Consider the following 27,895-nt stretch of genomic DNA (forward strand, 5'->3'; position numbering starts at 1 on the left):
AGATGTTTGAGAGCTAGGAGGGGAGAGGCAAGAAAGGGAGCTGTCACAGAAGCCAAGGGAAAAGGGTAGTTGCAGGTGAACAGATTACTAGAGGAAGCTGTAACTTCTGGAAGATTCCCTCCCCTCACCTAAAATCCCTGAATACAGTTCCTAGATTCTCTCCCTATACAAATGACCAGACTTTCCAACAAATACAGGAGTGACTCAGTTCTTTTATCTTCCGAGGAATTGAATTCTTGTGGAACTGTGGGCTTAGGAGTTCAAGATATCTGTCCCACTCCTTATTCCCGACCTTTACAGACGAGTGAATGAGGTATACAATCAAGCTTACAGATTTGTAAAGAAGCGAAGTTTATTGGAACAAAAGGCCACAAAACATGAAGACTTAGTGTGAAGAAAGTAAACTAGGTCAAATGTCCTTTGATCACTTACGGAATGCATTTTTCTACTCCATTTCATGAAAGTGTAAAAATTGTGATTATTTAGTCCTCACCGCCATCTTCACTTTCAAAGAGAGTGTAAGGGGTCAGACGATTGTCCGGAACAGGCCTCAGAGGCCGGGTGGGGTGGTGGTCTCTGGTGGACAGATTTCATCCTCCTGTGTCTACTGAGGTGAGACTTCTGGCTGAAGCCTTGCCCACACGTCTTGCACACGTAAAGCTTCTCCCCCTGGTGTGTCATCTGATGTAGGACGAGGTGTGACTTTTGGATAAAGCCTTGGCCGCACTCTCTGCACACACACAGCTTCTCTTCTGAGTGTGCCCATTTGTGTGTGATTAGGGCCGACTTATTGCTAAAGCCTAGCCCACACTGCCTGCATGTGTAAGGCTTCTCCCTCGAGTGTTTCCTCTTGTGCCTGATGAGACCCGCCTGGTGGCTGAAGCCTCGCCCACACTCCCTGCACACATACGGCTTTTCCCCTGAGTGTGTCCTCTGGTGTGCAATGAGGTTTGACTTCTGGCTGAAGCCTCGCCCGCACTCCTCACACACCATAGGCTTTTCCCCTGAGTGTGTCCTCTGGTGTCTGATGAGATTTGATTGCTGGCTGAAGCCTCGCCCACAGTCCTTGCACACAATGGGCTTATCCCCTGAGTGTATGTTCTGGTGTCTGTTGAGGTGTGACTTCAGACTAAAGCCTCGCCCACACACCCCACACACATAAGGCTTCTCCCCAGTGTGTGTCCGCCTGTGTGAGATGAGGGTTGAATTCTGGCTAAAGCTGTGCCCACACACTCCACACACATAAGGCTTCTCCTTTGAGTGTGTCCTCTGGTGGTTGACAAGCGTGGTCCTCTGCCTAAAGCATCGCCCACACTCCTTGCAGGCATAAGGTTTCTCTCCCGAGTGCGTTCTCTGGTGTGAGATGAGGTTCGACCTATCACTGAAGCCTAGTCCACAATCGCTGCACACGATGGTCTTCTCCTCTAAGTGTGTCCGCTGGTGTCTAACGACAGCTGACTTCTGGCTGAAGCCTTTCCCACACTCCCGGCACACATAGGGCTTCTCCCCCGAGTGTGTCCTCTGGTGTATGATGAGGTTTGACTTCTGACTAAAGCCTCGCCCACACTCACTGCACATATAAGGCTTTTCGCCTGAGTGTGTCCTCTCGTGTATGATGAGTGTTGACTTCCGGTTAAATCCTCGTCCACATTCCCTGCACACAATAGGCTTCTCCCCCGAGTGGGCCTTCTGGTGTCTGGCAAGGCTCTTCTTGAGACTAAAACCCTTCTCACACACCCCGCACACATAAGGCTTCTCCCCCGAGTGTATCCTCTGGTGACTGAGCAGGTTTGTCATCTTGCTGAAGCCGAGTCCACACTCTCCACAATTGACTGTTCCAAACCCTAAGACTTCTATCCTCTTCAACAATGTGTCTGTTTCCTCGGGGCTCCCCGTCTGAGCTGGGCTGGCCTCTATCTCCACGCCTCTGACGCCGTTCCTAGAGCTGACTGGCTGCCTTTGGGGTGGCCTGGACAATGCTCCTAAAGTCCTTTTCTTCGTCTTTCCAAACAAAGGTTTGGTACTTTCTCTCTCTTGACCTTCTGCTCTATCACTCCAGGAACTTTGACCAGAGGCTTGTGGCTGCTCCTTCTGGTCCCCCGGGCACGGATCCCCTGGCTGGACGTGATCTTCTGGACATGAGCATGTGAAGATCCAGGGGGGATGATTACACAGCACGCGCTGCATGTGGACTTTCTGACTGGAGAAATCCGGAGGGCAGAAGGGACAGAGGTGGAGTTCTGGCTTTGCTTCTGCTGCAGAGACAAAGTGTGAGTCAGAACTGAGATTTGGTGGGGCAGCCCAAGCACTTCCGCCTGGTCTAATAGCGAGACTCAATTCCCTGTTCTTTAAAATGCCTCAGGTTTAAGGGCTACCCAGTCAAGACTTCCTTTATATGACCCACTTTTACAGCCCATCACATCTTCCATTACAATCCAGAAAACCCACTCCTAAGATCTATTCTATGTTTCAGACTATAAAAGCACCACAGGCAGTTTTGGCTCTGTAAATAGGGCCAATATGCAACAGTCCCCCCCCCCCACTACAATTATCTTCCAACTCACAACCACCTACACTGGTATCAGCCGTGTCCACAAGTATTTTCTTTGACTGACAGATACCTAACCAGAGGACCCATGTGGAAATGCCGTTACGTCTTTCCCTATGTCCCTGTGAGGACAGGGATGGAGGGAGCAAGCAGTCATTCAGACTGGAGAACCCCTAGTGTAGGAAGCAGCGTCAGAGCGGCTAGAGAGATCATGTGTGAGACAGCCCAGCTGGCGTTTCCCTACCCACTAGGAAGTATTTATTACAGGATTTCTTCGTGCCAGAATTTCTACAAGGCAGTAGGCTTTCAGCAATGGGCAACACAAACACAGTCTACGCCTCCAGTGACTTAAAAGAAGCTCCCTCTTGGTGCCCCTGACCAATCCAAGCCCTATTAATTTCCATAATTAAGCTAAATAAAAATTTCCCCAGAAATCAGTGGAAAAGAAACATTGTCTTCTTATAGTATCTCTTGTGTCAAAGATGTCAACACTGAATGAGTTGTTCCATCACAACTGGTTCTAGTCAGCCTAAGGCAATAAATGACCACACAATTTGAGAAACCAGGTACAGATCTTACTAGACCTACTTGAACACTCTTTCTTTGATCAGTGTCAGATCTTAGATCAACACTCAGCTTTTAAAAACCAACTGTGTACACATCTACATTCCAGAATTATTCCATCCTACGTAGAATGCCAACGTATTTAGAGATAGGGCCTTTAAAGAGGTAATTAAGGTTAAGAAAGGTCATAAGGGTGGGACCTTAATTCAATATGACTGGTGTCCTTATAAGAGGAGGAGGAGACAGCAGATGCACACAGAGAAAAGGCCATGTGAGGACACAGGAGAAGGCGGCCATCTGCAAGCCCAAAAGAGAGGCCCGTGAGCCACTGAACCTGCCGACACCTTGATTATCCAAAACCTACGAGAACCGTCAGCCTCCAGAGCTGCAAGATAATAAACTTCTATCATTTAGCCCACGCAGTCTGTGGTGTTTTCTTCTGGGAGGCCAAGGTGACTATGACAGACTTGACTTCCTTTGGCCTGACCTTCTTTCCTATCACTGTACTCAAGGACCTACAGAGCTGCCTCAAAGTCAGCCCCCAAGTAAGTCCATGAAACTCATCAGTTGTTACAGCAAAGTCCCTATTAAAAGACAACAACTCTTGGTTTGGCATAAAGTGTAATACCAGCTACAAAGCACCCAAATCACATTATTTTTATTTAAAAAATAAAAGAGTGAACACAGAAATACCATAACAAAAAAATAAACAAGAAAGTGAGTGCTAAGACTAACAAGAAACAAAGAAAAAGTCAAAGGAATATCACATGGAACAAAGAGATCTCTAATGTTAAAAACGTCATTAATGAATGAGACGCTATTATCATGAACCTTCATATGCCTGAGTATACTGAAGTGCAATATAAGACAAAAACTTAGAAATATATGGAGAAATGCTAAAAATATGACTCTTCCTAGCAGATCGAAAATAAGACACAAACAACTTGAAAAATAGGAAAAATTTCTATCATATATGCTATGGTCTCTTGATTCTAAGAATTAATTGTAAGGCTCTCTTTTAAATTTAATAAAACTGAAAGAAATAGACAATTTCTTCCCCAGAAAAAAAAACACATACTTCTCTCTGTGTGTGAAACATTTATAAAATTGACAAAAGTATTTTAAAAATTAAAAAATACATACATAATTCTTTAAAGTTATCTACACTTCTATCATTTAAAAATAAGGCCAAATAGAAAGAAAAATTGCCAGAAACCCCTTTCCCCACTCTCTCCAATCTTGCCCCCACTGGCCATGGTAAATAACAATACAGACTTCTATGTTCACATAAACATACTGATACATACTTTTTCACACACTTCTTTTTTTTTAATAAATAACTGAACTGGTAACTATTCTTCAACCTTTTCATTTAATAATGTAACCATTAAGTATCTGAGTTATTCTGTTAAGAAGGTAAAGGACAATTTGCTCATCATTAATGAACACATAGGAAATATCATCACAAAAACAGAAAATTATAATAAAAGTAAATGGAAATGATAGAAGTGAAAAAGACAATATCTGAAATGAAAAATTCCCTGGCCAGGGCTTAACAGCATACTGGAGATGCAGATGAGACAGTAAACCTGAAGACGGATCAACAGAAATCAGCCAATCTGAAGAACTGCCAGAAAAAAAAAATTAAAAATATGGACAGGCTCAATAACCTGTGTGACAATATAAAAAGGACTAAAACACATGTAATCGTAGTCCCACAAAGGGAGAGAGAAAATGAAGAATAAAAAAAATGTGAAGGAATAACATCCAAAACTTTCTCAAATTTGGCTCTAGTCATAAATTTATTGATTCAAAAATTTCAGTGAATCCCAAGCAGTCCCAGTGTAGTCAAACTGAACACCAAAAACAGACAGAAAACTCTGAAATCGGCCAGGGGTGAAAAAAAAAGGTAACAAAAAATCAGGGTAATAATTGTAGAAAAGACAGCTGACTTCTCATCAGAAACAATGGAGGCAAAATCAGGGGAACAATATCTTTAAGGTGCTGAAAAACAATCTGGGATTCTATATCCAGTGAAAATATCTTTCAAGAATGAAGGTGAAATAAACACACATTCAGAAAAACAGAATGCTAGTGAATACACTGCCATTGGCACCACAAGAAATGCTAAACGAAGTCCTTCAGGCTGCAGGAAAATGCTACCAGGTAGAAACTCAGATGTCCAGAAAAAAATGAAGAGCATAGAAAATAGTAAATTATCTGAATGAGTATAAAAGAATATTTTTTCTCTTGATTAAAAAAAATACCTGTGTTTAAAACAAATATTTTAACATCGTATTAGGGAGTTTGGAATGCATTTGGTGTAATACAAATGACAACTACCGAATAAAGCCCGTGGGGGAGAGGGGTAATTGGAACTGTGCAATTGCAGTATTCTTATGATTTACACAAAGTGGTGCCCAGAATAAGAAAAGTTAAGGCTGTGTATCGTAATCCCTTAGAGCAGGGCTCAGCAAACTTCTTAAATGGCCAGATAGTAAACACCTTCCTGGGTGAAATCCATTCTTATCTCTCCATTTTTTACAACTCCATTTCAATTTCCCAACTGGCTTTTTACCCTTCCTTCCTCCCATTTGGCTTGCCTTTTTTCTTTAGCTCACTCAGTTTTTTTCCCACATTCTCACTTCATCTTTCAAAAAAAACAGTAACAAGAGAAAGAAGCCTATGAATGTGGGAGAGAACTGAGTCAAATAGAGAGGGCAAACCCAGTGGAGGAAGGCCACAAGAGACCAGGAAAGCTCGAGTGAGGATGAAGGGAGGCCATGCCAGGCAATGCAAGCAGCAGCCCAGGAGGCCAGGAGCATGGCTTCCCTCCCCAGCAGCTGAGTGAGGTCTCCTCCTCACTCCCATCCCCTCAGCTGCCTGCAGCTCTGTGCTCCATTTGCCCAGTGTCCCCACTCACCTGGACAGGTGGCTGGTGGGCCTTGTGTCTCCTCTCTCCAGGTTTCCTTCCCTTGCTCCAGCTGGGTGATGAGTTTTGGTTTAGAAAATGGAATTCCTGTTCACAGGAAAAGAAAACAAGGTGGCTGTAGATTACAGGCTCAAGTGCCAAACTGGGTGGGGAACTTAAAAAAGTGGTAGACAAGACATGAGAATAGTGAGCTGTCAGCGATGGAAGGGACGAGTCGGGAAGCGGAGCTAGGATGAGAGCACACTGACTCTACTCCATGCTGGGAAGAAAAACACCTCCCTCATTTAAAAGAAGGTAACCTAGGAAAAGATGTTATGCTTACCCAGAGAGGCTGGGGGGAAAGGCCTAGAAATGCAGAGTAGCACACACAACACACACACACACACAGATCTACCCAATTCATCTCTACAAAATCAGACCTTCCCTGGGGAAACGGAACAGATTGTCTTTTCTTTTGAATCCAACCGAAAGGCAAAGTCAGAAAGCAAGATGGCTGCTTCAAGCACAGCCTAAAATGCCCAGCAGCAAGAATGTGAGTCCTAAGAGACGCCAGGCTTACCCAGTGAGACCAGGTTGCTGTAGTTCTCCAGCATCACCTCCCTGTACAGGGACCTCTGAGCAGGGCTCAGCAGCAGCCACTCCTCCTGGGTGAAATCCACAGCCACATCTCTGAATGCCATGTGTGCCTGAAACACAAAACACAGCCCTGCTCACCCAGCAGCCAGCCTTGCCCATGACTCAGGTGAGGGGCAGGGAGAGGGCGGCCTGGGGGAGTTAGGGGAGACATCTAGATCTTGCCTTTGTCTGTAACCCTGACGCCATGCGTTTGAAGGCCTTCCAACCCCTGTCGCTATCTGGCCAACAACACTTGTGAATCTACACATTCAAGATCCTGAGTGGGCTGTCTTGAGGTATACATGCAAAGAATGGAGTCCCTAAATTTTGTGAACTTTAAATCCAGGCTGAGGGAAGAGCAAACAACATATAAAAATTAAACAACAGTAAAGCAACAAACTTCCGAGTTTTAAGAATTTAAAAAGAATAGTCTGACTGACCGTATTAGTATTGAAGCATCTGAGTGACTGACGTTCATACAAAAATGGCAAAGATCAAACTACAACTCAGTCCTTCCTCTAAATCCCACACCCCTCTGGCCTTCTCGGGCCTGAGAGGCACAAGCGGGGAGTGGTGAAGAGCACAGACTTGAACCATACCAACCTGGGTTGGGGCCCACTTCCAGTGAACTAGTGCCTCAGTCTTCTCACCTGTGAAATGTGGGTACCATTAAACTCCTGCCTCACACTGTGGGTGCTCAGGGTGGACCTCCTGGCCACTCAGTACACGAATTTATCTCTGCACTCCGTTCTCATCCCCCTGCCCAATTTTACTCTATTTCAATACTATTTCAAAATGGAGGGTACACTAGAAGACAGACATCAGAAGAGGTTTCACGAGATAGGGTCGGGAACTTGGAGGTCTTGAAGGAAGAGCAGGAATCAAGGGAAGAGGAAAGTGCTAGATATGCCAGATGAGGCATGTGGGGAGCAGAGGAGAGGACACTGTGAGCTGAGGAAGAGAGAAAGCCCGCGATGAGGACAGGAGGACTACCTGGGAGGAATCAAAGGCACCTGGTGGTAGAATACAGAAGAGACTGGGTGTAGCAGTCGGTACACTTTTTTTTACTGTAAAATATATACAAAAATTTTACTATTTTTACCATTTTTAAGTGTACGTTGCAGTAGCATTAAGTACATTCATATTGTTGTACAACCATCACTACTATCCATCTCCAGAACTTGTCTGTCATCCCATGCTAAAACTCTGTAACCATTAAACAATAACTCCCTCCTCCCCGCAAATCCTGGTAACCACCATATTATTTTCTATCTCCATGGATTTGGCTATTCTATGTGTTGCAAATAAGTGGAATCATACACTATTTGTCCTTTTGTGTCTGGCCTATTTCATTTAGCATAATGTCTTCAAGGTTCATCCATGTAGAAGCCTGTACTCAGAATTTCCTTCCTTTTTATAGCTTAAAAATATTTGATTGTATGTATATACGATTCATCCATTGATGGACTTTGGGTTTTTATCCACCTTATAGCTATTGTGAATAACACTACCATACCAATTGCTTTCAGTTCTTTTGGTTAAATACCCAGAAGTGGAATTGTTGGATCAAATGGTAATTTCATGTTCAATTTTTTCAGGAACCAATGAACTGTTCTCCACAGTGGGTGCACCATTTTACATCCCAACTAGCAATGTAAAAGGGTTCTAACTTGTCCACATCCTTGCCAACACTTGTTGCTTTCTGTTTTGTTGATAATAGCCATCCTAACGGGTGTGAAGTGGTTTCTCACTGTGGTCTTGATTCGCATCTTCCTAATGATTAGTAATGGTGAGCATCTTTTCAGGTGCTTACTTGCTGTTTGTATGTCTTCTTTGCAAAAATGTCTCTTCAAGTCCTTCGCCTACTCTTGAATTGAGATTTTTTTTGCTGCTGTTGTTTTTGAGTTATAGGAGTCATTTATATATTCTGGATATTAATTACTTATATATGTGGTTTGCAAATACATTATCTCTCTCTGATGCACAAATAATTTTAATTTTGATAAAGTCCAACTGATCTATTTTTTCTTTTGTTGTCAGATTTTTGGTGTAATATCCAAGAAATCATCACTAAATCCAATTTTATGAAGCTTTTCCCTATGTTTTCTTTTAAGAGCTTTATAGTTTTAGCTCTTACCTATTAAGGTCTTTGCTCCATTTCGAGTTAATTTTTGTATATAGTATTAGGAAAGGGTCCAACTACATTCTCTAGCATGTCAATATACAGTTGTGTCCTTTCCACAATGAATGGTCTTGGTACTCTTGTTGAAAATCATCTGACCATATACGTGAGGGTTTATTTCTGGGCTCTCTGTTCTATTCCATTAGTCTGTAATTCTACCTCTCTGCCGATACCACAGAATTTGGATTACAGTAGCTCTGTACTAAATTTTGAAATCAGGAACTTGAGTCCTCCAATTTTGTTCTTCTTTTTCAAGATCGTTTTGGCTATTCAGAGTCCCTTGAGATTCCATATGAATTTTAAGATGAATTTTTTCTATTTCGACAAAAAAAAAGTCATTGGGATTTTGATAGGGATTACATTGAAGCAGTTTGAGTACTATTGTCATCTTAACAATATTAAGTTTTCCAATCCATAAACACACAATGTCTTTTCATTTATTTCTGTCTTCTTTAATTCTTTCAGTAATGTTTCGTAGTTTTCAATGTACAAGTCTTTCACCTCCTTGCTTAAGTTAATTCCCCAGTATTTTATTTTGATGTTATCGCAGGTGGAATTTATTTTGTTAATTTCCATTTCAGATCGTTACCGTATAGAAATGCAACTGATTTTTGTGTGATTTTCCATCCTGCTACTATGTGGAATTTGTATATTACAATTCTAACAGGTTTTTGTGTTTGTGTCTGGAATCTTCCCTATGTATAAGACCATGACATCTGCAAACAGACAATTTTACTTCCTCCTTTCCAATTTAGATGCCTTTTGTTTCTTTTTCTTGCCTACTAGCTCTGGCTAGAACTTCCAATACTATGTTCAGCAGAAGTGGCAAAAGTGGGCATACTTGTCTTATTCCCGATCTTACAGGAAGCTTTCAGTCTTTTACCATGGAGTATGCTCCTTGTGTTTATCACATGTGGCCTTTACTATGTTGAGGCAGTTTCCTTCTATTCCTAGTTTGTTGAGTGTTTTTATCACAAAAGGGTGTTGAATTTTGTTAAACGCTTTTCTGCATCAATTGAGATGATCATATGCTTTTTTTCCTTAACCTATTAATGTGGTATATTACACTCATTGGTGTTTATATGTTGAACCACCCTTGCAGTGCAGGAATACATCCCACTTGGTCATGGTGTATAATTCTTTTAATATGCTGTTGAATTCAGTTTGCTAGTATCGTGTTGAGGATTTTTATACCAATGTTCATAAGACATATTGGTCTGTAATTTTCTTTAGTGTTTCTGTCTGGCTTTGGTATCAAAGCAAAGCTGGCCTCATAGAATGAGTTAGGCAGTGTTCTCTTTTCAATTTTTTTTGGAAAAGTTTGAGAATTGGTGTTAGCCCTTCTTTAAATGTACGGTAGAATTCACCAGTGAAGCCATCAGGTCCAGGGCTTTTCTTTGTTAGGAGGTTTTTAATTACTGATTCAATCTCCTTACTGCTCTCTTCAGAATTTCTATTTCTCACACTTCTGTCTTGAGAGGTTTCATGTTTCTAGGAAGTTTTCCATTTCACCTAGGTCATCCAGTTTGTTGGTGTACAATTGTTCATAACACTCTCTTACAATCCTTTTACTTCTGCAGAATCAGCAGTAATGTCCCCACTTTTATTTCTGATTTTAGTAATTTGAGTCTTCTTGTTTCCTTAGTGAAAGTTGCAAAGGTTTTGTACATTTTGGTAATCTTCTTTTGGTTTTGTTTATTTTCTCTATTATTTTTCTATTCTCTATTTAACTCTGCTCCAATCTTCGTTATTTCCTTCCTTCTGCTAAGTTTGGGTTTAGTCTTCTTTTCCTAGTTCCTTAAGTTGCAAAATTAGCTTGTTGCCTGGAGATCTTTCCTCTTTTTTAGTATAAGTGGTTACAGCTCTAACTTTCCCTCTTAGGACTTCTTTTGCTGCATCCTGTAAGTTTTAGTATGTTGTATTTTGTTTTCATTTGTCTGTGAATATTTTCTAATTTCCCTTGTGATTTCTTCTCTGATCTGTGGGTTAAGAGTGTGTGGTTTAATTTCTACATATTTGGGAATTTTTCCGTTTTCTTTCTGTTATTGGTTTCTAACTTTACCCCATTGTAGTGGGAGAAGATATTTTGTATATCTGTCATTTTAAATCTATTGAGACTTAATCTGTAGCCTAACACATGATCTATCCTGGAGGATGTCCCATGTGCACTTGAGAAGAATGTATATTCTGTTTTTCTTGAGTAGAATGTTCTGTATATGTCTGTTAGATCAAGTTGATTTATTGTGTTCTTCAAGTCCTCTTTCCTTACTTATCTTCAGTCTGGTTGTTCTATCCATTACCGAGGGTAGGAGACTGAAGTCTCCAACTATCAGTGTAGATTTGTCTATATCTCCTTTAATTCTGTCAATATTTGCTTCATATATTTTTAGGGTCCGTTATTAGATATGTAGCATGAATAATTTTTATATCTTCTTGTACTGAATCTTTTATTAATATATCATGTTTTCCTTGTCTCTTGTAATCTTTTGAATTAAACTCTATTTTGTCTAATATTATTATAGCCACCCCCACTCTCTTTTGGTTATTTGCAAGGACTATCTTTTTCCATCCTTTTGCTTTCAACCTATTTGTGTCTTTGGATCTTAAGTATGTCTCTTATAAGACAGTATATAGTTGGATCATGTTTTTATAGTTGTTATCCATTATGCCAAATTCTGTCTTTTGATTGGAGAGTGTAAGCTATTTACATATCATGTAATTTCTGATAAGGATGGACTTACTTCTGCCAATTTGTATATGTTTTCTATATGCCTTATAGCTTTTTTGTCCTTCATTTCCTACATTTCTGTCTTCGTTGGTATTTAGTTGATTTTAGTACAACTGTTAAATTCTCTTCTCATTTCCTTTTGCATATATTCTATATATATATTCTTTGCAGTTACCATGGGGATTAAATGTCACATCCCAAAGTTATAAAACTCTAAATTGAATTTATATCAGCTTTACTTCAATAGCATACAAAACTCTTCTCCTATACAGCTCCATCCTCTCCTCCTGTCAGTTACTAAAGTCACAAAATTACATCTTTATGCACTATGTCCAAAAATATAGATGAATTGTGTTTTTCAATGCATTAGTCTCCTAAATCATGCAAAAAACAAAGAGTGGAGTTACAAACCAAGGTGATAATAACACTAGCTTATATAACTACCCTTTTATTTACCTTTACTGGAGAATTTTATTTCTTCATACGGCTTTAAGGAACTATCTAGTGTCCTTTCATTTCTACGTGAAAGGCTCCCATTAGCATTTATTGCAAGGCAGGTCTAGCGATAATGAACCTTTTGTTTTTCTGGAATGTCTTAATTTCTCCCTTACTTATAAACAGTTTTGCTGGATATACAATTCTTAGTTGACAGTTGTTTTCTTTCAGCACTTTGAATATATCAATCCACTGCCTTCTCGCCTCCAAAGATTCTGATTAGAAATGTGCTGATAATATAAGATGACCCCTTATATTAACAAAGCTTCTTTCTTGCTGCTTTTAAGATTCTCTGCTGGCTTTGGCTTTCGAGGGTTTAATTACAATGTACTTGGTGTGGGTCTCTTTGAGAGTTTATCCTAGTTAGAGTTTGTTGAGCTTCTTGGTTTCTTTTCATGTTTTCTCTCTCTCTATTGGTATTTTCATTTTGTTCTTACATTGTTTTCTTGACTTTGTTCATGTCTTCTGCAAGTTCTGACAATCTTTAAGACTGCTTTTTTAAAGTTGTTGTCCAGTAAGTCCCCCATCTGGCCTTTATCTGGAATGGTTTCTATTGATTTTTTTCCTTTGAATGGGCTATACTGTCCTGTTTCTTTGTATGCTTTATGATTTTTTTTCTTGAACATGGGATGTCTGAATCTTATAGTTTGGCAACTCTGGAACTCAGATTTCTCAAAATTTGTTGTTTTCTTGTTTTGTGTTTTTATTGTTGTAGGGTGCTGAGGTTTAACCTGAGGTGTAAACCTAACGTTTTTCTCAGGTCTTTTCTAATCCTGTGCATTTCCAGGGGCATGAGTGGTAATTTTCTAAATTGACCAAGTCATGGGCCAAACAGGCTGCAGGTCAGATAAGTCATACTTCCAGGCCTAGAGCTGGACTCTGCCAGGTACCAAGGCAGTCAGGACAAGAGAAGAGAATGTGTCCATCCTGCGACAGCCAGTGTGGAAATGCAGGAAACACTCACCGTCACCCTGGCTTTCCGGGACCCTGTGGCCATTTTTCCTGGTATCCCTAAAGAAGGATGATATCTCAGAAGGCAGATCTGGGTAAGGAAAACAGAAATGAGAGGGTATCAGCTGGAAATGTTCTCCCCATGAGTGAGGAACGGCCAGCTCTCCAACCCCACAATTGGGGGAGGGGCAGCACGATAGGAGGTGTTAACAGTCTGGTTCTTTACCAGGGCCCTGAAGAAAGGTCCAGAGAGCCAGGGCTGCAGCAGGTTCAGTCTCAAACTCTCCTGATCCCAACAAATAAAATGTAGAAGGACGTTTCTGAGGCCATCTACTTGACAGCAGACAGTGTTAATGCATCATTATTAATCTGAGGGATTGTGAAAATGGAATTGTGGTTGTTTTTCAAAGAAATATATATTGAAGTATTTACGGATGAAAATAATTCACAGGCTTGCTTTAAAAACATTTCAGAAAAAACTGGACCAAAAAACCCTCCAGGATTATAAAGTAAAAAGTTTAGTTCTCTTTCTGGACTCTGCCCCAGGCCCACATCCTTCCCCAGGGAAACTGCTGTTAACAGTTCAGTGAGTAGGCTTCTTTGATTTATACTTTATCTCTTTATTTTCACTCATATTTGTGTACATGTGCAAACAATGTTATTTTCCTGTAAATAAAAGTCATCTGCATTGTTCTTTGACTTGTTCTCATTTAATATCTTGGGGCTATTTGTACACCAGTGCTCAGAGACCTAACTCCATTCTTCTTAACAATGGTCATACTATTTCCATCGGCAGACCACATTTTCTTTCACAATGTATTCCTCTGTCAACTGACTGTGAGATTGCAATGTTTGTCTATCACCAACGAAGTTACAAAGATTACCTTTGGCACGCGTGTCAGTATTTCTGTCTGAGTGATAAAGGAGTGGAACGAGTGGCCTTAATACTGAACACACATTTACACTGTAGAAATACCCTCCAAAGGCATACCAATCCATAAACTCAAGAACCACACATGAGAGTGCCCCTTCCACATTTTTGACAATACTTGCTTCCATCATTTTTTTTGAATTATCAATGTACTGGGTTAAAAAAACACCCAACTCACTGTTTTCACTTGCCTTCAACTCCAGAAAGTAGGAAAAAAACAAAAAACTAAAAAAACAGAAGAAAATGTTTTTAAAAAGAACAAGAATTAGTAAATTAAAAACCAACAGCATGAGATTCTGACACTGATAGGACAGCTTATATCAAACTAACCCTCTTACTACTAACTATAAACTCTAGCCAAAATATAAAAAGCAACTATTTGAAGACAAAAGCAACCAAAAGCATTCAAAAACTCAAGGGGATATAACCCTTAAAGAAGGGACACCCACTGGTGAGATCCGTATTTAACTAGCTTTTCACCTGAAGGTACTCCCTAGCCTGTGTGGCACCCAGGGAACAGATCCATCTGCAGCTCCCAGACTTCCTGGAAACTATATGGCAAAATCCTAGAAAGGTGGGAACAACAAAGGATGGAGCCCCAAGTGTACACATAAGCTCCTCCTAAAATTTCAGGCTGAACGCTGAAATAAGGAATCATAAGGCAAGACAACAAGGAGCTCAAGTGGATAATAAGAGCTGGAAGGCTGAATGAGCTGTGCTGAGATTTCAGCTACTGTTCACCACAAGACAGAGCAAGTTTAGAGTTCGAGTCCAAATGAGTAAGAGAAGATTGCTAAATACTGTAATTCAGCTTCCACTGAAACACAAGTAAACTAGAAAACGTACATCCTTTCAGCATAACTAGACAGAGAAGGTCCTAACTTCAAATTACCTGTAAACACCTACGTAAAAAAACCCAAAAAAGCAAAAACCACTAGACCAGTGAGCCACCTCCTATACACCCTACATTATAGGCCACTGCGGAGGACAAGGGCAGCTGGCGGGGAGGGGCAGGAAACTAGACGTGAGAGAAGAGAGGCACTAACACCAGATTTAAAATTGACTGAAAACAACCCTAAGAAAAGAAGTGCTATGTATGTTAGAAAATCCTGCAAAAGTGTACTGATAAGTCAGAACACTTACTACAGGAAAGGGACTGAAAAGTGTAGGCAGAAAGAGAAAAGGAAGTCTTAGAAAAATAAAGCTCTGGGAAAAAGGGGATTACAAGCAAGGAAAAGGCATCCTTCGGGAAATGCAAGGTACAAGGAGAAATTCAGGGTCCTGCAAAACAGAAGAGAGAAAAAAATGAAAAGACACACATCCTCTCATTCCCCTGCGATCCAGTAAAGAAACCATGCTAGCACTGACAGAGAGTTTTCACGAACTAGAAAATTTCAAAAACACTAGAATCTGACAGTTGTATGCAATCTTCATCTATAGAAAACCAAAGCAAAAAATGATAATCCAAAATTCAACTACAGAAAATTCCACCAAAGAAAAAAAGGTGACACAGAAAAAGCCATAACAAAATACTCCGAGCTGAATTAAATATCCTCAAACAAACATCTGGGAATATAAGAAATCACCTTGGATCAAAAATTGAATTCTGTAACTATGTGAGGTGATGGATGTTAAGTAAACTTATTGTGGTAACCATTTCACAATATATACACATATCAAATCATTATGTTGCACACCTTAAACTACTATATGTTAATTACAGCTCAATAAAACTAGAAAAAAATTCAAAAGCCAAGAACAGAAATGTACAAAAAATTGAAGAAACAAAATGAGAGTTGACTGAACTTCAGAAAGAAACAAAAGACACAATATTATATGAGAAATAAGACTAAATTACAAGACACCAATGAAGAATGGATTGAAATGAAAACATGATGGGCACTGAAGAATAGCAAGAACACCACTTAAGAGAACAAAAATGAAAGAAAGAAAGAAAAAGGGCTCTTCCTGTTAAGCAGCCTGACGTGATCTCTGAAAACGGTTTGTTACTCACTTGACCCAGAAAACCTTACAAAATCATGCAAATCAAGAAGTTCAAATCTTCATGTTCACTTTAAGAACACTCGTGAAACTGTGTTCCTCAAGGTTATGCACATCTGAAAAGCCACCAAAGATCTGAAAATGTCACTTTACAAAACAGCGTGTGCCATTCTGTTATTACAATGGTGGAGTTGGTAGGTGTGCCCAGGCCAAACAGCAGGGCTGGACACGGGGTTGGTGGCCCAAACAGAGTGCTGAATTTTTACTGCACGAGCTTAAAAATGCAGAGGGTAATGCTGAACTTAAGGGTCTGGATACAGATTCTCTGGTTTTGAGCACAGCTGGGTGAACAAACCCCCCACGATTCAGCACAGGACACACAGAGCTCCCTGGCAGACCAACCCTCTCCCTGCCACACTGAGATGATCCTCACCGAAAAAGAGCAGATTCTTCCTAAGCCAGAAGAGGCGGTTGAACAGAAGAAAAAGATATCCCAGAAGAAACTGAAGATATAAAAACTTATGGCCCAGCAATAAATTCAGCGTAAAATAAGTGCAAATAAGAGTAAAAGCAGAAAAAAAAAGAAATAAAAAGGGTTAACGAGAAAGTGGTTAAAAAGGAAAACAGGCAAGGAAGGAATATCATTTGTATAACTGTAGTTCCCGCAGAAGAAAACAAACAAAAAAAGGGAAGAGAATTAATATTTAAAACTATAATCCAAGAAAACTTGGCAAAAATGGACAACCTGAATTTAAATATGAAAGAGGCTACAGAGTACCAGAGAGGCTGACTCACAGCCACCAACTGAAGGAAACCTACCAGAAAAGCTATCAAGCTCTGAAGAACAGCAGCAAAAATCCTGAGTGACTCTAGCAAAAAACAGACCAAACATCCATCAGACTTATCAAAATTATCATTCAATCCTTTTGCATTACTGGTAGGTAGGTACAATGGTGCAGCCACTATGGAAAACAGTATGGCGATTCCTCAAAAAATTAAAAATAGAATTATCACATGATCTACTAATTCCACTTCTGGGTGTTTCCCCAAAAGAATGGAAAGCAGGGACTTGAACAGATATTTGTACACCTATGTTCACAGCAGCATTATTCACAACAGCTAAAATGTGGAAGCAACCCAACTGTCCACTGATAGATGAACAGGTAAATACAATGTGGTATATACATACAATGAGACATTATTCAGCCTTAAAAAGGAAACTCTGACACACGCTACAACACGGATAAACCTTGAAGACATTATGCTAAGTGAAATAAACCAGACAGAAAAGGGTACACATTGTACGATTCCACTTACATGAGATACCTAGAGTAATCAAATTCATATAGACAGAAAGTAAAACGGTGGTTGAGAGGGGCTGAGGGGAAGGCGAAAGAGGAAGCTATTATTTAATAGGTACAGAGTTTCAGTTTAAAATGATGAAAAGAGTTCTGGAGATGGATAGTGGTGATGGTTGCACAACAAGGTGAATGTACTTGATGCAACTGAACTACAGACTTAAAAATGGTTATAATGATAAATTTTATGTTAGATATATTTTACCACATTAAATAAAATGCATGGCAAAAAAAAATTCATCATTCAAAGCAAGGCAACAATGGAGTCACATTTACAAGAAACTTAAGGAAAGATATTATGAACTAAAGATTTTATTTCCATCCAAGGGATTATTCAAGTAAGTAGACTTTAGAAAAATAGTTTTACACATGCAGGGGCTTGAAGAACTCCACAGCCAGGAGTTCTTTGTGAGGAATCTACTAGAAGATGAATATTAAACACGATGAAATATCACAGGGGAAATTTCAGGTAAAGGACTGAAGGTGAGCATTTATATAAGTACTTATGGATCTAGCACTAAATGGTGAGGAAGAGAGAGGAAGAAAAATACATCCTTACGACCATACGGCTGTCCTGATCAAGCAGAAAGGCCTCGAAAACGGGAGAAGAGAAAAGCAGAAAAAGTGCACTGAATGTTGTACAGGCAACAGGTGAGAGTTAAAGGGAAAAAGCAAAAATGAAATTATAGAATTTCTAAAAAATAATAATGAAAACACTATACATGTATGGAATTTATTTAAAACAGTGAGGTGAGGAAATTTTATAGCCTTAAACACTTTAGTAAAGATAAAACGAGAAACCGATGAACAGAAAAAAGTCCATTTATGAAGTCAAATCCTAATTTCTTTAAAAAAAATTAATGAAATAAACATGGCTAACAATCAAGAAAAGAGAGAAAATATAAACATTCAAAATAACAAACGACAAAGGGAAAATAACTATTGAATCACCAAAACACATCTTTAAAAAGTCATAGGACACTATTTTGCAGACCTCTATGCAAATAAATATGCATACCTACATGAAGTGAATAACTTCCAAGGAAAGATAATTTACCAAAATTGACCCTAGACAGTCATAAGGGAATTCTACCACACTGTCAAACCAGATGGTCCCAATGCTCCAAACACTGCCCCGGAATATTGAAAAATGAAGGAAAACTTCCTCATTCTTTTTATAAAGCAACTACGATACTGACACCTAAACGTGATGACAGTTCACAAAACAGAAAATTATAGACCAGTATCACTTATGAATATTGAAGCAAAATTCTAAGCAAAATATTAGCTAAGAAATTCTAACACCACAATAAAAAAATATTTTACCATGACAAAGTGGGATTTACCCAGAAATACAAGATTAGATCAATATTAGGAAATTATTATTATAATACACCATATTAATGAACAGATCTAAGGTGAAAAATCATGTTTGCTTTTATACACGCTGAAATATTAACAAAACTCAACACCCATTCCTCACTTAAAAAAAAAACTCAATATAAGATTGATAGATTTTTTAAACTTTTTATTTTGAACTAATTTTAGACTTACAGAGAAGTTGTAAAAATATCAATTCCCATATACTCTTCACTCAACTTTCTCTTCAGGGTTTCATCTGAGAAAACCCTAGTACAATGATCAAAACCAGGAAATTAACACTGACACAGTTTTATTAAGTAAACTACAGACTTTAATCAAATTTTGCCAGTTTTTCCGCTCATGTCCTTTTTCTGGTCCAGGATTCAACTGAGGTTCCCACACTGCGTTTAGTTCTCATGTATCTTTAATCTCCTCCAATCTGTGACGGTTCCTCTGTCTTTTCTTCTTTCACGAACTTGACACTTTTGAAGAATATCCCTCAATTTTAGTTTATCTGATTGTTTCTATGATTAGAATGAGGTTGGTTCATTTTTGGCTAGAGTGCCTTTGAAGTGATGTTGTGTCCTTCTCAGTGTACCATATAGAGGTTCATGACATTGATCCATCTCATTACTGGTGATGTTCACCTTGATCTCGATCACTTGGCTAAGGTGTGCCTGCTGGGTTTCTCCAATATAAAGTCACTATTTTTCCCTTTATAATTAATAAATATCTTTAGAGAGATAGTTTGAGATTATACAGATATCCTGTTTTTCTTCAAACTTCCACCCACTGATTTTAGCAAACACTTGTGGGACCTGTCTCCAACAGTTACTACTGTGGTGTTTACCAAAAGACGAAGTTCTATTTTCCTCTTTCATTCTAAATTCATTAATTGGAATTCTTCTGTAAGCAAGAGCTGTCGCTTCTCCCTCGTTTATTTGTTTATCCCATTACTTATTTATTTATATCAGTATGGAGTCGCATCTTGTCCTATGGGTTATAACAGACTATTATCACTATTTTGCTGCTCAAATTATTCCAGCTTCAAACACTGGGAACTCCTTCAGGCTGCCCTTGTTCCTGCTTTAACCAATAAATGTGGCACAAGTGACACTGCGGCAGTTACAAGCTTAAGTCTTAAGAAGGCTGGACAGCTTCCACTCTTGGGAGGCCAGAGATACTATGTCAGAATGTCAACTCCCCTGCCAGAGAGACCACACAGAGGCAGAGGCCCCGACACTCCACAGAGAGAGAGTAAGGCCCAGCTGACTCCAGCCCTCCAGCCAATTAACCAAAGCACCAAATACATGAGGGAACCATCTTGGATGTTCCAACTCAAAAGAGTCCCCAGGTGAATGTGGCCACAGCCAGATCTATGACTCACACAGAGCAGAAGAACTGCCCAGCTGATCCTCGTAAACCCAAGGAATCGTGAGGTTGTACATGGTGGTTTTTCTAAGCCACCATTTTGGGGTGGTTTCTGCACAGCAAGCAATAATCAGAATGTTTCCAGACATGTTGTGCCTTCTCTCTACTCAGCTTTCTTAACGAGCATCTTCCTGATCATCCATATGCCTACTCAGGCACTCTGACTACTTCTCTCCCTGCCATTATCAAACCAATTACCACGGCCGACTGACTGCACTTCTGAGAATTCCCTCAATTGTTCCCACTCCTACACCTGCTGGGGGAGGAGGACAATGGCAGTAGTCCCTCCTGATGGTCTCTGCAGACCATCTCTCAACATCCCACACAGCCTCAACCATTCCTCCCAGAATCAGCTCTATATACACATGATTCGATTATGTGCTCTTTAAATATTTATTAAGCTCCTACTGTGTGACAGGCATTATTTTAGACGCTGGGAATACAGAAGTGAACAAAGAAAAACATCTGCCCCCACTGACATGAAAATCTAGAGGAGGAAGATGGACATATTGAATGAATAAAACAGTGCATCAGAAAGTGATGAGTAAGATGAAGAAAAATAAAGCAAGGAAGCAGAAGAGCAGTAACAGAAGTCGGGTGGGGTTCTGGAATTTTAAATGGTGATAAAGGAAGGCCTCCTTGATAAGGTGACTGTGTAACGATCTGAAGGATGTGAGGGAGTGAGCCAAGTGGACAGCCTTGAAAGGAGCACTGTAGGCAAGAGAACAGCCACTGCAAAGGCCCTGTCGCAACAGCCAGCCTATGGTCAAGTACAGAGACAGTTCACTATGGCTCCTGGGCCATGACTGAGACTGACTGGAGGAGATGAGGTTCAAGTATAAATGTGGGAGGAGATCGCACCCAGTCTTATAGGACACTGGTTCTGACTTTGACCGTGATGAGAAGCCACTGGAGGGTTTTGAGCAAATGCATGACATGATTTGATTGAAATTTTAAAAGATCCCACTGGTTGCTGTACTGATTAATATACTTTAGGGGGACAAAGGAAGAAGCAAAGAGATCACTCAGGGCTATGATCATCTAGGTGCGATGGTGGCCTGGACCACGGTGGAAGCGGAGGAGATTGGAGATTGTTGGAGTTTAGATTTGCTCATTGGGGATGGAGAATAAGAGCAAGAAAGGAGTCGAGCATGAGTGCAATGTTCTGCACCTGAGCAATCTGAAGGAGGGAATAGCTATGTCTCTGCTCCCTTTTAGAGCTAAACTCCCTGAAAGAATTGTCTGTACTCACTGCGGTGCAGCATGTTTGGGGCAGTTGATCAGAGTTTGCTGTTGGACACATTAGGTTTGGGAGACGCAGGAGATATCCAGGTGGAAGCATGAAATAGACAGCAGGAGTCTAGAATCTGCAGATGAGGGCCCAGGTCTAGGCTGCACCTCAGAGAGATGGCATTAAGGCCTTCCGAGTGGACAGGGCCACCAAGGAGAGAGTGTAGCTGGAGAAGACGAGGTTTACGAGCTGAACCTGTGCCTTCAGTGGGGGTTTGGGAGAAGAGAAGCTGGCAGAGGAGACAGAGGAGGAGCAGCCTATGAGGTCAGAGGAAAACCAGGAACAACCACGTGAGAGGATATTTTAAAAAGAAAGAAGTAGGCAAATACGTAAAATGTTGCTGGGAACTGAATATGGAATTTAGCCCCAGGGAGATCACTGGTGACCTTGACAAGAATATTTTTAGTGGACTGAGCTGAAAAAAACCTCATTCGAATATTTAAGACAACGGAAGGATACTAACGGAGACAGCAACTACAGACATTTCTTAGCTCCTTGAAAGGGAAGGAAAGGCATAGGCAATAGCTGGAGGGGGATCATGGTCACTGCTCTGTTCAAAACCCTTTACTGAGTGCCTCCTGCCCTCAGACCAAGTCCACGCTCACTAACTTGTCATTTAGTGCTCACTCCAATAATACCTAAACCACATCTTTCCACTGACTCCCCAAGTGAAGTTCCCTTGCAGCCAGCAAGGATGACATGTGTCTTCACACAGCATCACCACTCCATCTAACCAGCTGTCAGCATTGTAGCAGCGACCCAAAAGGAGCAAGACGAAGTGCTTGACTCTCAAGGAACGGCCTCACAGTCCATGGAACAGTCGGACAGACAGTCACAGCGCTGCCTGAGGGCCCCAGAGTCCTGACGCGTCCAGTGTTCTGCTGCTGACAGGGAGACTGCGAGTACTGCCTGGGAAAATCCAGGAATGCTCTCCAGCGGGATCTGAGCTCAAGCAACAGGAGTGTATACCGAAGCAGAGAGGCGTGGAGAAATAAAAGAGCATAGAAGGAAATATATCTCCATGCAGCTGTAAAACAGGGTCTGAGACAGGTGGGTGGTAAAGAAAGAGGCTGAAAAGGTAACTTAGAGAAGTTGGAAACAATAACAATCCCAGCTAATAACTACTTAGTACTTCCTATGACCAGGCGCCCTGACCTCATTGCAAGTGTTATCACACCCAACATCCCTGTGAGGTGGACAGCATTATGATCCCCATTTTATAGATGAGGAAAGGAAGGCTCAGAGAGGTCAAGTAACATGCTCATAGCCACATAGCAAGAATCTGGGGAAGCTGCGATTTGCACCTGGGCAGTCTAACTTTAGAGTTTGGACAGAAACAATTAGAAAGATTACTAATTTCTAAACTCTTTCTAGCAGGTTGAATGAGAAGATCAGTACTTACACCTCAGGAACCATCTCAAGAGGCATGGGAAAAGAGGGATAAAAAGGTGAAGAGACAGGAAGCTAGGGTGGTACAGGAGTGGACACAAAGGGAAGGAGGAGGAATCAAGGGACGCAGCATAGGTGGAACTGAGAGGACGCAACAGCCAACCAAATGGGAGCTAAGTTTGGAAAGAACAGAGAGCCAAGGAGAACTGAAGAGGCCCAGCTTGTACCACGGGTGGAAGTGGCAGCTGTTAGCCTAGGTCACCAAGGTCAGAAGAAATGGGGGAAGAGAGGGAGGCAGAGACAGGGAAAACCACCATGCTGAATTCCAGATACAGCTCCCTCTCCTGCCTCTGCCCAGGGCTGCTCAGAGGAAAAGGAAAAAGAGATTTTTTTAAACAATTGGGGAAAGAACTACTGATTTTGCTGAGTGTAACAATGAAATTGTGGTTATGTTAAAACAGAAGTCCTTATGTGTTAGAGATGCCTACTGAAGTATTTGCAGGTAAATGATATGATGAGGATTTGCTGCAAACTACTCTAGCAGGGAAAAGGGTAAGTGAGGGCACTGGAGGGAACAAGAACAGAGTGTTGGTAACTTCACAGAAGACAAGCCCTGGGAGTAAGCAGTCTGAGCAAAACCTTAAGAGAAGGAGTGCTGGCGCAAGGATGGAGGGGTCATGAATGAGGGCACCAGGTCTAAAGAACGGTCCCAGGGGAAACCATCACCCTTACAACAGGCTTTGTTTCCTGGGGAAAACAGCTGGGCTCTGATCCCCAAATAGGATATCGCAGGGCACAAGACGTCAAAGTCGAGCAAAAGAAACATTCCCGTGGTTCACACAAAAGGTAAGCGGTCCCCACCTGAGGCAGGGCTGTCAGGGGCCCAGGAGTCCTCCTTTTGCCCACCAGGCAGTCCTCTCTGGACAGGCAGGAGCCGCAGGGGACAGAGCAAGAACAAAAAGGCTCAGGAGAGTCCCTGGAAACGCTCAAGCTCCAGCAGAGTAGGGCTTCCTTGTCCTTAAATGCATCAGCAATGGATCTGCCACAGAAAAGACTGTGTGCAGCTTGCAGGGAACAGAGCTGGACGTGGGCTGTGAACGCAGCCTGCCCTCATATGCTGCTGACACTGAGCAGGAGCTGCTCCTCTGTCGCCTTTGTTCTTAGTAAGGAAAGTTAATACCCACCGGCACTTAGTATATACCAGAGACTATTCCAGGCACCACTGGAGTTTTACCTCATTCTATCCTCACAACGACCCACTGAGGGTACCATTTATTATTTCCATTTTACAGATGAGAAAATTGAGGCACAGTGAGGTCAGTCTCTTGCCCAAGGTGACCCAGCTATAAAGTGACAGAACCTGAATGAAATCTGGCTGTAAAGGCCATATTCTTAACCAGGAAGGGCAGTGTTGGCAACCTCTGGGTTGTAAGGATTCTCAGTATATTCATTATGAGAAGAAGCAAGACTGGTAACGAGGTGATAAGTGTTGACTCTGGGTGATGGGTCTACGGAGTTCTACTTCCGACTGTTTGAAATTTCTCTGTAATAAAAAGTTAAAACGCAATTTAAAATCAAAGCCTGGCCACACCAGACATGTGGGAATCCGTGATTCCTGTGGTCAGTGACGGTCCCTGGGATCTTTGAAAAACTTATCTAGTGGGTCCCAGCCAGACCTCTTCCACCAAGGCCCGAACCCAGGGGCAACCAGCCAAATTGAGACCCTGAGACCGCGCCAAAATGGCCACTCCACAACCCAGTGCAAAAGGGGCACGGCTGGCCAGGCCGCCCATCGCCCGAAGTTGGGCCCGAAGTAAGATGGTCAGCCTCCACCAACCAAAACCCCAGACACGTGGCCCCAGGGCAGTCCCCACATCACCACCTGGGAAACAGCAGGCGTCCAAAAGCCTACTTATTCAACCCCCCCAAAACGGGGACTTGTGACATGAGCGAGCCCCTCTCCTAATATCGCTATTTCGGCCAAGGCCGAACCTGTCCCCATTCACAGGAACCCTAGGACGAAAGGCCTGAGCCCAGGACCCACCACTTCTGGGCTTCACAGCTGAACCTCACACGCTTTCCTCGGTGACGCGCGCCCACAGCCCCAAAATAAGACATCCGGGAGAGCACGGCCTGAGCCACGACAGCGCGTCTCCACCACTACCTCCTCTCCCCGCCGTCAGCACCGTCCCCAGCCTCAGCCCATAAACCAGCCTTTCAGAACCTACCTTTCCGGGCAGGGAAGGACACGGTTGCCCTAAGGGTCCCGCGGGAGCCTCACTCACCAGCGCCACCAAAGAACAAGGGGTCACTCCAGCCACCAGCTGGGCATCTACTCCAGCGAGGAGCCAGGACTACTCTACCCAGAACCCTCGGCACCGCGCCGCGACCACACCTCCCAGGATGCTCGGCGTAACTAGAAGCGCGCTGACGGCCTGCAGTTCCTACTGGCCTCCAAGGGAGCAGGGTGTGGGTAACGTGCTCCGGTCACGGTGAATGACCACGGTGGCACGTAGATTTCCCCCTCTTTTTTCTTAAAACCATGTTCTCAAAACATGTAGAGGGTCCCGGGTGAAGCTCTCCGCCGTGCCGTGATACGTTCGCTAACGCCTCTGCATCAAAGACTACACTCCCCAGTGGCCCCTTCAGTGACTTCCGCATCCTTTACGGGGGCCCGCCTCCCGGCGCGCAGGAATGACGCGTTAGGGGAGTTTCTGGTGGGCTTCTGGGGTTGGCGCGGATCCGGGGCCGTGGGCGTGAGGGGACTCTCGGCTCTAGCTGCGGGATTGGGAACCTGTGCCCGGTATTCGGTGAGCGCCAGGCAGCCGTGGTCTAGTCCAGCTCACACTCTCTCTTAACTCCATTGAAACCCACGGAGAGACCGAAGCTGGGAGGGGCAGAGCAGTCTTCCCGAGATCTCGTCCCGGACGAGGCACACCCCGTTTCTGAGCCCACGCGCACGACCCCAACACCCCCCTGCGGGTGCCCTGAGACCTTTTCTTCTGTTGGAGTTCACAGCGTTACGGCAAGCTCTCGTCTCCTGGGGGACAGGAACCTCACTCTTAGACCAGAGCTTCGGCTGAGCCCGCCGTCGGCTTGGCTGGCTGGGTCTTTTTCGGGGTTCTGGTTGAGAACAGGGCTGCGCTGGTGCCCTCTGGGACGGCCCAGATGGGGAGCCGGAACACAAGCCCCACTTCGCTCGTGGGAGGGCATTTCCACCCGGGCCCCTCTCGCTTCTCTTTACTTTCCACAGCTGTACTTTCTGGGACGTTCCTTCTCTAGGAAGACCAAGACAATGTCCCGTGGCCCACAGAGCCAGGGAGAGACAAGAATTTCCTAAAATTCCTTCTTACCTCTCGGAGGATGAATCCATTCTCTTCTCTCGCCGAAGGCTCCCTTGTCCTTGGTGATTTCAGTTCGGCCCTGGCCCTGGATAAGTGCCTAGGCTTACTTAAAACCCTCTCTCGACGTCTCTGTGCCCGACTCTTGACTCAGTCGTTTACCAAGAAGTTAGCTGTTAACACACGTGGAGGTTCAAAGTAACAGGGCAGAGCCATCCATGTGTAAGTGTCCGGTGATGCTTGCTGTATGCGAAGGGCAGGGGTGGCGGGGATCTCAGGAGCATGGAGATAGACCAGGGAAGACTTCCAGGAAGAGGGGCTGCCTGAGCTCCCTTGAGGGAATAAGCAAGATGAAGAGTTGGAGACAGGCCAGTAGGAAGAAAGCAGGGAGGGAGGTCAGGGTTTCAGGATCTGAGTCCCTGGGCAGACTGCCCTGGCCTCAGACAGGGAAGTTTTCAGTAGCAAATGGCCTTGCGTCAGCCTGATTTTCTATATATATAGGCGAGGATGCCATCTAGCTGTCCACACGTGCCATACACCTGTTTGGTTTGGCCAGCCTCATGTTTCATATTTGAAAGAGTGCTCAGCATTTAATAATTAGGAGTTTCCATCTGGAAATCTGGATTGTCTGCTTTCTGAAAACACTCTTCCTTACCTTTCTCCATCTCCTCTTTCCATATAGTATACTTCCTATCCCTCTCTACCTTCTCCCACACCTCATCTGGAATACCTTGCCTGCGCCTGTCCCCTGACTCTTCTAAACCCTCTCCATCCTTCAAGACAAAATTCTCAGCTCTCTTTCGTGAAACTTCCTCTGATCTCTCTATCCTATGGTGACTTCTTGAGATTCCTCTGACCCTGGCTGTGGCTGAGAGCTTTTAAAATACAATGCCTGAACACCACCTCCAAGAGATTATAAGTTTGGGGTGGGGCCCTGGCATCTATTATTCATAACAAAGCTGCTTTCATCCCAAGAAAGGAAAGTGTCTAGTGATAATGTAGAGGAGAGATCCTGTTTGGGATAACCAGAAGTTTAATTGTTGGTTAGTTGTTGCTCTTACTGAACCACATGTGTGGGTAGATCATTTAATCCAGTGCTTCTCAAATGTTAAGGTGCATACATATCACCTGGGATCTTGTAAACATGCAAATTCTGAATCAGCATACCTGGGGTGAAGCCTGAGCATCAGCATTTCTGACAAGCTCCAGATGATATTGACTCTGCTTGTCCTCAGACTACACTAGGTAGCAAAAATTAACCCATTCAGGAGCACAGATCCTTAAAACTAATACGGTTAGATCAAGTAATCTCCAAATTCCTAAAACCCAGAAAGACTATGACTCTATATGTTTTATTTTCATGTGTAGTTTCCTAAATTTAAAATACTCAAGGTTAAGAATTCTATTTTTGCTTGTAAACCCCATAATAGCCAGACTAGGACCTAGACAGTAGACAAATGATGCTGGTTTGATAGAGACCAGAGTTAACAGTCTTGGAATCCAAGCCCTAGGGTTACAGTCAAAAGCAGGATCTAGTGGGGCCAGCCTAGTGGCACAGTGGTTAAGTTCATGTGTTCTGCTTTGGTGGCCCAGGGTTATTGGTTTGGATCCCAGGCCTGGACCTATGCATGACTTATCAAGTCATACTGTGGCAGGCATCCCGCATATAAAGTAGAGGAAGATGGGCACAGATGTTAGCTCAGGGCCAATCTTCCTCAGCAAAAAGGAGGATTGGTGGTAGATGTTAGCTCAGGGCTAATATTCCTCAAAAAAAAA

The 27,895-nt window shown here is 42.5% G+C and overlaps 1 protein-coding gene and 1 long non-coding RNA gene across 12 annotated transcripts in view; one reads left to right on the forward strand and one right to left on the reverse strand.

Annotated features, from left to right (window-relative positions):
* Positions 1-2,982, forward strand: part of LOC111769951 (uncharacterized) — a 22,787-nt gene extending 19,805 nt beyond the window's left edge. Inside the window, exons 2-3 of the long non-coding RNA XR_011430956.1 lie at positions 2,060-2,270; positions 2,618-2,982. This is a non-coding gene — a long non-coding RNA (uncharacterized lncRNA). The remainder of the gene's footprint in view (positions 1-2,059; positions 2,271-2,617) is intronic.
* On the reverse strand, positions 328-26,591 carry ZNF133 (zinc finger protein 133). Of its 11 annotated transcripts, none has more exons than XM_005604457.4 (5): positions 25,007-25,336; positions 13,029-13,106; positions 6,604-6,730; positions 6,036-6,131; positions 328-2,255 (listed from the first exon to the last, which is right to left on the reverse strand). In XM_005604457.4, exons 2-5 carry the CDS (start codon positions 13,059-13,061, stop codon positions 508-510), a joined length of 2,004 nt encoding a protein of 667 aa, XP_005604514.1. In that variant the 5' UTR covers positions 13,062-13,106; positions 25,007-25,336; the 3' UTR covers positions 328-507. The 11 variants fall into 11 exon arrangements, with proteins under 11 accessions (XP_005604514.1, XP_070103659.1, XP_014590507.1 ...); XM_070247558.1 differs by having other exon boundaries at positions 328-2,252; positions 25,007-25,150; XM_014735021.3 differs by lacking the exon at positions 13,029-13,106 and adding an exon at positions 7,263-7,309 and having other exon boundaries at positions 25,007-25,143.
* Positions 26,592-27,895: the final 1,304 nt, after the last annotated feature.

Source organism: Equus caballus, chromosome 22, assembly GCF_041296265.1.
Source record: "Equus caballus isolate H_3958 breed thoroughbred chromosome 22, TB-T2T, whole genome shotgun sequence".
NCBI lineage: Eukaryota > Metazoa > Chordata > Mammalia > Perissodactyla > Equidae > Equus > Equus caballus.

Coding starts and splice junctions, on each gene's coding strand:
- ZNF133 (XM_005604457.4), bottom strand. CDS start 13,061: ATGGCCACAGGGTCCCGGAAAGCCAGGGTGACG. Junction 6,132..6,603: donor CAGCAACCTGGTCTCACTGG/GTAAGCCTGGCG, acceptor TCCTGTGAACAG/GAATTCCATTTTCTAAACCA. Junction 2,256..6,035: donor CCCACCAGCCACCTGTCCAG/GTGAGTGGGGAC, acceptor TTGTCTCTGCAG/CAGAAGCAAAGCCAGAACTC.